General features: G+C 37.7%; 2 protein-coding genes across 6 annotated transcripts in view; both read left to right on the top strand.

Annotated features, from left to right (window-relative positions):
- Positions 1-4,732, top strand: part of acsl4a (acyl-CoA synthetase long chain family member 4a) — a 124,834-nt gene extending 120,102 nt beyond the window's left edge. For all 5 annotated transcript variants that reach the window (XM_048605465.1, XM_048605464.1, XM_020530926.2 and 2 more), the window contains one exon: positions 518-4,732. In XM_048605465.1, coding sequence (XP_048461422.1) covers positions 518-675 — 158 coding nt within the window. In that variant the 3' untranslated portion in view covers positions 676-4,732. The remainder of the gene's footprint in view (positions 1-517) is intronic.
- Positions 1-12,397, top strand: part of LOC109936583 (transforming growth factor beta activator LRRC32-like) — a 267,744-nt gene that overhangs the window by 82,108 nt on the left and 173,239 nt on the right. The gene's annotated exons all lie outside the window — the stretch shown is intronic.

The raw sequence follows: 12,397 nt of genomic DNA, 5'->3' as shown, positions 1-12,397 counted from the left end.
GAGACAAAGCAGAGTTAAAGTTTAGAGTCCAGTGACCCTTTCAGAATTCAGATGTTGCCAGACCTGCTGAGTTTCTCTGGCAATTTCTGTTTTCTGTTTCAGATCTTCAGGATCCGTAGTTCTTTTATTTTTAGGTGAAGTATTTATTCACTATCTTTAATCATCAGTTTCTGCTCTTTAAAATGCATATGGCGCAACCAAAGTCACATGTTCTGACTTTAGTCTGACAAAAATCGGATTCAATTAGTGTGTGTAATATCTCAAAATTAAGAAGAAAAATGTTGGTGGCTTCATTGCACAGCAGGTTACAGAGTTAGTGCTTCGCCATGATATTAATCAGTTGAGAAAGATGTGATGTTACAGACATGATTTCTGATGTTACTGAGTTTCATGAGTCATCTCAAAGTTAGAGAAAGCAAGGCTGTGACATGATTTTAAAGGGAGGGCTTAATGGGGAGAGATACTGTTGAAAGTCTACAGGTTTTAATTACAAGTTGCATCTGTCATTTTATCTCAGGTAAACTAGAGAAGTTTGAAGTCCCTGTGAAGGTTCGTTTGAGCCCAGAGCCTTGGACTCCTGAGACTGGATTGGTAACAGACGCCTTCAAGCTTAAGAGGAAAGAACTAAAGAACCACTACCTCAATGACATTGAGAGGATGTATGGAGGGAAATAGATTCTTCAAACCCCTGGATAATATATTTATGGTGCATACAGAAAGGTAGTGCATCTATAAATTGAAAGGACAGTGATTAATTCTAAACAGAAATTAATGAACCCAAATGGGCAGTGTTCCACCAAAAGGTTTTTTTCTCCAATGTATTCACTCTTACTTGAACATTTAAAAAAAAACAAGCAATTGGAAATTTTCTTGAAGGTTGTAAGGTTCCACATGTACCTACCTGCGACTGATGACCATTGTCCTCTTGCATGTTTGTTTTTTTTTGATCTGTTTTTTACCTTTTTGGTTTTGTTTTATTTTCCTTTGTGTGGGGACCACCAGCTGGTTATACAGGAAATGCTGGGGAGCAAGAACTGAAGTTGTTAATGTAAATGAGCTTTTTTAAAAAAAAAAGTGACCGTTTTCTTTCCTATATTCTTTCTTTCTTTCTTTCTTTATTTAACAAAGAAAACAAAACGAGGTTTCTCAGTGCAGCTTAAACCTCTCAAATCCCCAATCAGGTGGTGGCACCAGTTTTTGATGTGATGTTTGCACTAGAACTATTTCATGTTTGTATAAAATGTTGCTGAAAGTATTTTGGTTCTTAGAAATGCATAGAACATTTTTTCCTATTTACACCACAGTTGTTTAACTGTCATGATTGCAGATTGATATTGTTTTTTTAAACTTGAACCTGCTGAAAATTGATATGACTGGGCAACTTTTAATTGTCTTTGTGATAATAAATAGTGGCTGTGTAGTTTGTCAGTACCACAGTAGTAAAGTGCTCACTGGCCTTTTCCTGGAGGGACTCGGCTAACTCAATGTGTCTTCATGGTGTGATATCAACTTAACCTGTAAAAGAACAATCCTTCTGGTCCCCAGAATACCCTGTGATGAACGTTTATGGACAATGATGGTTAGAGTGGCTTCATAGATAAGTAATCTATCCACTACGTGTAAATGCCATCTCTGGAGTTCATTGCTTTGGTAAAAGCCCAAGTCTTTTTTTTCCAAAGGTGTCTCCATACACCCTCGATATTTTTGTGTTGTAAACAAGCATTGCATGAACCAAGAGAGACTAGGCTTTGGAGCTGCTGTTACTTGATCACTTTGGAGAGACTCCTGTAGACGATACACCAGTGTGGATGTTCATTGAAGAGAGAATTTGCCTTCTACGTGATGATTGTGAATGCATGTGCACAGATGTCAACAGCTTGTCTAATCCTTTCACTCAAAAGAATCATTTGACAAACTTACTGGAGAGAGGCAACTGATATTCTGTGCAGCTTTATTCAGGGCTGAGTCAGGAGCCTTTTGAGGAGAAGGGAAAAGTACCTTGTATGATAGCTAGACTATATTTAATTATCCACTTCGGGTAACCTAGCGGTAGTCAGTATCTTGTAAAATTATCCATTGGGCAAGCACCTTTTGGGTTGTTAAAATACATCTTTAATTATGCATTTGGCTGGTTCCTTTGACATTTTTGGAAGCAAGGTACTTCATTACCAAGTTTTTTGTTTTTTTTGTTCTTACCCACTTAGAAAGCTGTAATGAATCTTGCTACTCCATTCCCCTCCCTGAACACACTTACGCTATTAGCATGCCATTAGCTAAGAGTATTGAGATGCTATGGGTGGCCAATAATTGGGCAAAATGAAAATCTGACAGAAAAGCAGCTGGTTTTCCAATGATTATCCTTTTTTAAAAGAAGGATGTGCCTAAGAGGGAAAAGGGACTGAAACCCTTGATAAGTGGTTTGCTTACTGTGAGTTACCTTGTCTTTTGTATATGTAAAAGCTGTCTGCTTTACATTTGTGTGATATACCATCTTATGTTTGGCACAGCCTTTCTGAAACAATCCTGGTACTGTCAAGTTTTGTACTGGGTTAGGTCATAGCAGTCATTCATGTATGTATCATCTATCTGAGTCAGGTTTAAAGCTAATTCACAAACAAGAGATTTTCATTTAAGGCTGTGACTCGAACAGTTCATGCTGAAAAACAGGATATTTAAAATCCAGTTAGTAATCCGTTATGGAGTCATTTGTATCAAGACCTTGTATCAAATTTCAACAACTGGAATATAAATTGAATGCTTTAAGACTCCACCCAGGCCTCTGTGCTCGTTAAAGATCTTTTCCTTAACTCAATTTAATTCAATGATTGTGTCCCCTTTAAGAAAGTAAAAACAAGTAGCTGATGTAAAATGCTGAGTGAAATTTAAATGCTGTACATTTTTTAAAATGTCTGATTTGGAATGAAACGGGTCAGGGCTTAATACAAACGATTGTTTATTTGAGTTTTAAATTAGTGTTTTTATATATCTATCAGCTTTCTGAAAGCTGGTCCTTCAGAGAAACATTCTAAACATCAGTACAGTCTATATCAAAAGTGCTTATGTGGGGAATCACGTGACTGTAATTTCTGTACTTGACTGTCAATTGTCTTGTATATATTTAATGTGTAAATGGGAGGAGCAAACACAAGTTAAAGTTTCATTATTTTGAGTGTTTTGAGGTTTCCCATTTTAAATTGCTCTTTTTCCTTTGGAGCAGTATGAGAGTGTGATTTGTGTTCCACTTCCAAATGGGCCATTATGTTATATAAGTACTTTTGCAAGGTTTCAGAAAATTCAATGTCTAAAAAGCACTTAAGTCAGTCCTGATGGTCTCATGGATAAAAGTACTGCTGGTGTGGTACTGAGCTGCAGTCATCACAAACAAGATTTGTTTCCTAAACCTTGCTAATTATTGATTTAGGGTGATGGCCAAGTAACCACATTTTGGGTTAACAAGTGAAAAAGGACAAAAAAACCTCCCCATGAACCATGGTTCATGCTCTTGATTACTATCCAGTGATCTTTTGGGAGGCCTGTTGTTGGATGTTGGGCAAGAGCAGTACCCTCACCAACAATACGTCCAGCTCTCCCCTTCAAGGCGCTCCTAGAGAATAACTGTTTTGGGTGAGTGTGTGTGTGTTGCTAGCAGCCCCCATGGCACCAGTATCAGCTGAAGAAATGGGGTGAGAGTGCGTCATAAGAAGGTTCACAAATACCCCAAAAAGTACAGAAAGAACATTCTGTAGTATCCATTATGCCATCTCTTGGCATCAAGTACTCCATCTACTGGTAAGTCATTGTAATGGCTTTGGGTTTCCAGAAGCCCTTTTTTACCTCTCTAGTTTTCACCTCTGTTTACAGTAGACATCCTTCTATTGTGTTGAATGCACTATCTCTATATTCCTAATGAATGTGTGCAACCAGTGATCCCAACAATGGGCACTGCCGCCTCCAATGGACCTGTTGGTGGAGGTGGAGTTTCTCTTTTCTGTAGTGACATGGCTTTTGACAGTGAGCCTTATTTAAATGACATTTCTCCTTTCTACATATCATTGAACTGGCTCTGTTATCTCAGGCAATTTCCTGCTCCTCAGGGTCCCAAAATGTAACTGTTTGATTGTACAGGTAGGAAGGTGATCTTGGAGGAAATCTGTGTGAAGAAACTTATTGACCATTTTTAGCCATGGGTGGTGAAGAAGCGTCTACTTAGAAAAGCAAATGTCATATAAACATGCTCTTTCAGATGTGACCCACTTCCTTTTCTTAAGGGTACCCTGGTATCAGCAATGAGATACAGTCAATGACAAGAGGCTGTGTTGCCAAAGATTTTGAGGGTTCATAAATATAGCCTTCGTTCCATCCATAATTCCATCAACATCAGGATCATGCCTGAATATTTCTATTCATTTTAATGATTTTCCCCTTCTCACTTCTGCCAGCAGAGTGCGATTATCTTTGGGCTGATTTGAAAACACCATTGCTCAATATTGATGACTTATTTTGATGTCTTTTGGCTATTGAATATTTGTATAACAACATCAGGCATAATTAAAACTCAGTTATTTATCATTCATGCATTTGAATTGCTCATGGCTGTTTTCTTGATTTTATTTTAAGCCTGCATTATGACAGCCAAATATGTAAAATAAATGTTTCTGTGGAATTTTAGAGTGTGAACCATATCCGCCTCACAGATTTATATAAATAAAAAACAGTTTCTTGGCACAATCAATGGTAGTTGCTGTTCTGTTTTATTTGGAGATTCTTCATAAAAGTGCTTATTGTGTATTTTGTGCTCATTGTGGGATGCTTCTTTATGTCAGAGCTTCAGTCGCAGTAGCTGTATTGGGAAAGACCCTGTATGACTGACCTGAGGATACTGTGTTCGGTGCCTGATCTGTTTCATTAGCTGATCTTTACTAGATCAATTGGTTGAAGCACCACCCTGCTAAGGAAGGGGATAAGTTAACCACCAGTCCCACTTCTGATTCCGTCTCTAATCTGCAGAGAGCAATGAGCTTGGTGTTATTAAGGGTAGTCCTGGAGTGACTACCTTTTATTGCCCGTTTCTAGTTCTTAATGGTTAAATGACTTTCTAGACAACATCAGAGTCTTGAGAGTCATCATCACTCGGACTGGGTAGGAGTCTTATGCTTGTTTTGCCTGAAGAGAATTAGTAAACCAGTTGTAAATATGGTGTAGATCCAGAGAAACTGTTTCCCATGGGGAGATAAACTTGAAATAAGAGCTGGGGCATTTGAGTAAAATCATATAGTGGAAACCTGGAGTTCTACTTCAAAATAAATTTAAGACCCAGGTTGACATGCTTGATTTGAAAGAAAATCTATCCAGAGAAATGAAACAAAGACGGGTAGATGAAATTACGGTTCAAATTGACCAAGATTGACAAGACAAGCTTGTAGATCTAAATGGCCTGTTCTTGTCCTATGTTCCAGTAGGTATAATACTTATGAATATAGAAATTAGAAATGTGTGGCCCCTTGAGACTGTTGTGCCATTCAAATAAGATCATAGCTGATCTGATCACTCCACACTCCTGCCTGCCCCAATAACCTTACCTATCATGAACTTCTGTACCTCTGCCTTAAGGATATTAAAGGACTGTCTCTTGAAAAGGTGATGAAAGCAGTTCCATAGGCTTAATGCCCTCAGAAAACATTTCTCCTCATCTCCATCTTAGGCTGAACACTTGTATTTTTAAACAGTAACTTCCAGTTGTTAATTATCCCTTGGAAGATGTTGTTCTTTCCACATCTACCCTATTGAGTCTCTTCAGGATTTTGCATATTTCAATCAAGTTGCCTCTTATTCCTCTCACCTCCAGTGGATACGAGCCTAATCTATCCAACCTTTCCTGATAAGACAATCTGCCCATTCTAGTAAACTCCAAACTGCTTCTAATATATTTACACCATCTTTAGATAAGGAGATCAATATTGTATGCGGTTCTCCAGATATGGTCTCACCGATACCTTGTATATCTGTTGCTTTTCTATTCAATTTGCTTTGCAATAAATGACAACATGCTACTTGCTTTTTTTGCTGGACCTGCATGACAACAGTGTTCAAATCATATACTAGGACAGCCAGTCCTTTACCATTTAAATAATTTTTATTCTTTGTACCACAATGGACCATTTATATATATCCCATCTGCGAAGTTGTTGCCCACTTACTTATCCTATCAATATTGTTTTGTAGTCCAATATCCTTTTCACAAGTTATTTTCTTACCTACTTTGTGTCAGCAGCAAATCTAGAAGCCTCACCCTAAGTCTCTTAGTCATACAGCACGGAAACAAACCACACAGTCCAACTCGTCATGGGGACCCAGTTTCCCGAACTGAATTTGGCTCATATCCCTCTAAACCTTTCCTCTTCATGTACCTGTCCAAATGTCTTTTAAATGCTGCAACTGTACCTGCCTCTGCTTCTGGCAGTTCATTCCATATATGCACCACACTCTGTGACGGAAAAAATTGCCTCTCAAGTCCATTTTAAATCATTTCCCCTCTCACCATAAACCTCTGCTTTCTAGTTTTTTGACTCCTCTCCCTTGGGGAAAAGACCTTGGCTATTCAACTTTTCTATGCCCCTCATGATCAGAGAAACCTCTATAAGGTCACCCTTCAACGTCCAACACTCCAGGGAAAAAAAAGTCCTAGCCTCTCCTTCTAACTTGAACCCTCCAGTCCTGGTGATATCCTTGTAAGTCTTTGCTGCACCCTTTCCATATAGTAACATCCTTCCTACAGCAGGGCAACCAGAACTGTACACTGTAATCCAAAAGCAACTTCACCAAAGTGCAGTTCAAGGACAATTAGGGATAGGCAATAAATGCCTGGCCATCCAGTGATGCACACATAAAAATCCCATTGTAATACTTTTACATTGAACTATTCAATTGAATAAATAGTTGATTAATTTTTTTTCTTCACAAATTAATGTTTCCGGTCCGGTGACCCTTCCTCATTTCTGAGGAAGAGTCATTGGACCTGAAACATTAACTCTTTTTCACAGATGCTGCCAGACCTGCTGAGCTTTTCCAGCAATTTTGTTTTTGTTCCTGATTCACAGCATCTGAAGTTCTTTTGGTTTTTAGTTGATTAATTTGTTAATTATACCTATTAGTGTTTCCAGCTGTCCCAAATTTTTATTCAGCCAACAACTTTATTTAAAGGCCGGCCAATTCTAGTTTCTGATGAGTATTTGAGCTCATGTGATCATGTCCCTTGGACACTGAATGAGGCCATTTGAGGATGTATTAGATGCAATTCTGGCCCCCTTGCAGCAGGAAGGATGCACTCACCATAGGGGGAATGCAGCAGAGGTTCCCCAGACTGATTTCTGAAAATGACAGGATTGTCTAATGAGGAGAGACTGGGACTGTATTTTCTAGAATTTTGAAGAATTAGTGATGTTTATGAATTTTGTAAGAAGATAGACGGTAGATGCAGAAAGGATTTCTCTTGGTTGAGATGGCCAGAACCAGGCAACCACAGTCTCAGAATAAAAGGCAAGCCATTTAACATTGAGGTAGGTAGGAACATCTTCACTATATTGGGTGGATTTTCCTCCTAGAGGCAAGTAGCAACAGTTGGGAAATTTCCTGGCTTGACATACCTAGAAAGGTGAAGTTTTCATTCCGAGAGGGGGAAGCATTTTGGTGACAGCCACAGGCACTGCTCAGTGTCAAGGCAGGATGGTTAAAAAAACCTTTGTGCTCTGGAGCTTTGTACCAATTGTTTTGTTTAATAGTAAGCCTTCTAGCCCTCCCCACTCATCACTTTGTTATTCTGCTCTCTCCCCCACCATACCAACTCATGTCCCTCTACTCATCCCTTTATCTTTCTTGTCCTTCATTGACCCCCAAAGGCCCTCATAGAATCCATGCCAATTTTATACCTATTTATCGTATCCAGTATTTAAAACCAATTATCCCTGTTGTAACAATAACTTATTAGAGCTTTTTGACATAGGCCATTCATTTTGCATGAAGACATGTTGAGTTGTTTCTGTAGTTTCTGCTATTGGTACTTTAAAACCTGAGAGATTAATACTTTCATAGTATTGCATTATCTCTACAGCATCCACTAGTTCTGTGTCAAGTGTATACTGGGCAATTAAGCATTGACATGCTATAGTTGGACATGGACCATATAAGTAGACATGGAAGTAAAGTGGAGGGGCATAGGTTAGCATAGAATGTATGAGAGGACATTTGGGGTGAGTGAAGTAGCATGGGTGTATGGGTAAAAATTTTGAACTTACCTATCAAAACGTTTCCTTCTTCAGACTATGGCTCATGACACTTCTGAGGTGCACCGAACCACATGTCCCTGAAAAGCTGACCCAACTCCACAAAAATTGCAGGGAACAAAGTGATGCTCATCTCTCCAGTGGAGCTGGTATCCTGCCTACCATTATGAAAGGATGTCACTGTCTTCCTTACTCTGAAAATCCAGCCTATTCTGTTTTTCCTTCCCTGGCCATATGGTGCTGACAGTGATTTGTAGAATCTTCACCACTATCTGAGCATTTCTCCCTCTTAAAGAGGAAGAGCTGAATTTTGAACCTCCCTTCACTCACTCACTGGTTGGACTTTTCTCTTAGCACTTTATATTTATCTATGGACACTGATTTAGTGGAGTAGTTCCAATGATGTTCAGTTTCAATTTTGATATTGGAACATCCAAAGCCTGCAATATTGATTTATGCTGTTAACGGAACATCAGTTTCAGATTGTGTTAATTGGTCTGTGTACATAAACTCTTCTAGTACTTTTAAACTTAAAGTTTTAAAACTGCCAAGAATTTTCTAAAGATTATTATTGGCCCAGTTGCATTTATACTGTAAGTCATTTGAAGCCATAGCGCTCTCATATCTGTCTGATCTTCCATTGATTTATGGCCCCAGTTCAAGAATAGTTCTGCAACATTTGCTTTGTTGTCTTACAAAAATTATGTTGCATGTAAGTACATGAAATAGGGCAATAATGTATGTTTCACCTACATATTGTGTTTGGCTGTAAAACAGCTTCAAAGAAGTAGAACCCTATCACTATTAGGTGATCTCTTGTCATCCATTCCTCAGTGTACTGCCACTCCTATTTGTTTATTTACAATGATTTTGATGTTTCATGTGTCAAGTTTAAAAGACCATTTACATTATAGAACCATCAAATATTCTTAGCAATGCTAAACCTGCTGGTAACTTCTGTCTCAAAGATAACCAATGGACAAAACACTTTTTGGATCATCTAATAGCTTTTTATTTAATTATGATGAAACTAAAGTGATAACTGTTCAATCAAGCACATATTTCATGGTCTAAAGCAAGTTAGAAGTGAAGGGAATTTGGGATTTATGGTAAGCGAATGAATCCCTGAAATGTTTAGAGAGTTTAGGTGATGGGAGCATATAGTCCATATCAGAGTTTTCAGTAGGAATCCTAAAACTCCTTCAGTACATGATCAGCCCCCAAGCTTGAGAAGTCACTACAATTATTTCTACTTTATTAAAAGTTTTAAATAATTCAAGTCAGTTTCTGTATTTCATTAAATACAATGAACTTACCTGTAAAATTCCATAATTGAATGTCCACCTGTATTTTTAAAGCTTCTTTAATATAAGTGCTCAGGGTGCTTCACAGGACTGTTAACCAAGTTTAGGAAGGGAATGCCTGAACTTGATGCCTGGGTAACTGAATGCACAGCTGCCAGTGGTGGAGAAATTAAAATCAGCAAATATGCAAGAGGCCAGAATAAGAGGAGAGTAGATATATTGGAGGGCGTAAGGTTAAACGATGTTACGGAGATGGATATGCAGCAAAGTTTACAAATACAAATAAAGAGTTGAAAATAGCAAATATTTCTAAATTAGAAATTCCAAAACCACTAAACTACCCAAATGGAACTTAGAAACAGATGGACTTCTGAGATTTTTTTAAAACAAAAGCTTGTGATTTAATCGATGGCCTTGTGGTAAAAGTGGGAAGACGATATATAGATATCCAGCTTAAATGTTAAATGGAAACAATACATGTACTGCTAAGCAAACATGTTGGAATTTGTCACTTTTCATTAAATGAAGGATTGATATGGAATTTGAATGTAGTGCATTACGTTTTATTTCACAAAGCTGTTTTTGACATCTTGATTTCTCCAAGTATGACTGCATTGAGTATTGATGCTTGCAATGATAAATTTGCAGTTCCTTAAGACCATCCAATATTAAAGCAATTAGACTGTAATATTAGGGGTTTACATGGAACAATTAAGAAATACAATAATTCAGTCTAGACTAAAACTCCGAGGTCATTGGTTCATATCTTCTCATGTATCTGGATAATAAATCTAGAACTAAAAGCTGGTTTCAATGGTGGTGACTGTGAGTTGTCATTTAGAAAGAAACCCATTCAGTTCACTAATGACCTTTATGGAAGGGAACCTCCTGTCTTTACTTGGTCTGGTTTCGATGTGACTTCAGACCTACATCAATGTGGATGCCTCTTAACCGACCTCTGAAATGGCTTAGTAAGCCATTCAGTTCAAGGACAACTGGGGATGAGCCAGTGACATTCACATCCCATGAAACATTAAGGCAAACAAAATTACTCCAGTCATCTTTAGTTTTAAAATGTAGCCCATTTGAGCCTCATCTTACCTAATCACATACATTTATACACCTGTGTGAGGGCTGCCTTGCACCTTCCAAAATGACCCAAGTCACCTCGAATATAGTAAAAAAAACCATGAGCTTTGACAAAATTCATCCAAATATGGACACAGTAGATCTTGCATTCAGGCACAGGCTTTGGACTTCCTTTACCTTATCACTTTTTTCTTTTATTCTATTTTTGTAGCTGTTAACACAAACTTTAAGTCAAGCAATTTAATGAAATAAGCTTGCTTATGTTAGAATTTATTTCTCCTTAATAATTCCAATAACAGAGAAATAAACCTGCATATTTGAGAACAATATTAATCTGCAATGTAGCAAAGATGATTATAGAACAATAATATAATGCAATATACTTAATTATAACGTCAAAAGTTCTCACAGGTAATCCTTGAACAAGAAAAGAAATTTCCCAGAAGTCAATGAGCAGTCAAAAATCTGTATCCATTTTGCATAATGGAATCTTTAAAAAAAACGTTTAGAGTAATTTAATGCTTCTGATCCCAGTTTATGGTATTTCTAGAAAAGTGTGAACACAAAATGAAACTAGACTCTAAGTTTAATCTTAATTTTTGTTTACCATGCTGATCACTGGACATATTCAGAAGAGGCTGCCAATGTACTTTTAACAAAAGAATGTAAGTGTGTATTACATGCAAGAAAACACCAAACATTTTACACCAAATAGAAAATAATTAAACAATCTTACCATAAGTATCAGGAAAGATTCAACACTTTTACTCCAACAACAACTACCTTATAAACACCCAAATCTCAGGGAGGGGCAGGCAGCATAGCTGTAACTGATTCCTCTAAGTGAATTTCTGTAATCACTTGATACAATTTTCTTTAGTCAAAGTTACTTATGCAAACTTCTAACTCAGTCAACTTACAACCAGATATGCCTTAAATTCAAGTCTTCAACAGTCCTGAGAGCTTCAATAATCTCTCTTCTCTGAAACCTCATAGACATCTGCTTCTGAAGCATTTCTCTTATTAACTTCTAAAGCACTCAGTCTTTCTTTTCCGCTGAGACCTTTTGAGACTGTTAATAACAAAATTTCTGCTGATAGGTATTCCTGCTTTCTGAATGAACCTACATACTGTTTGACTTTTTGTGAATTGTTCTGACTTTGTCCTAATGGTCTCCAGTCATTAGGAAACAGTTTTTTCCTCTCTTTTACCCTTTTTCTAAGTCCGAAGTCACACAACACCAGGTTATAGTCCAATGGATTTATTTGAAATCACAAGATTTTAGAGCACTGCTCCTTCATCACCTGACAAAGGACCAGCAGTCCAAAAGCTTGTGATTTCAAATAAATCTGTTGGACTATAACCCAGTGTCATGTGACTTCTGACTTTGTCTGCCCCAGTCCAACAGGCACATCCACATCATGCTGCCCCTTTTTCTCATGCACTGAACTGTTCTCCTCAAGGTTTAAGGACTAAATTCAAATGTAAGAAATCAGAACTAATCTCCAGGCACATTGTCACCACTCAAAATAAATCTAAGGTAAAACTAAAAACAAAAGCCTTCACCTTCAGGAATGAAAAATCAAAATATTACCTTAATGAGAAATGAAATCAGAGGAGCAAAGGTAATTGGAGACAACAAGGTGCAGAGCTGGATGAACACAGCAGGCCAAGCAGCATCATAGGAGCAGAAAGGCTGACGTTTCGGGCCTAGACCCTTCATCA

The sequence above is a fragment of the Rhincodon typus genome, chromosome 14 (assembly GCF_021869965.1).
Source record: "Rhincodon typus isolate 14 chromosome 14, sRhiTyp1.1, whole genome shotgun sequence".
NCBI lineage: Eukaryota > Metazoa > Chordata > Chondrichthyes > Orectolobiformes > Rhincodontidae > Rhincodon > Rhincodon typus.
This window is presented reverse-complemented; position numbering and strand designations above follow the sequence as displayed.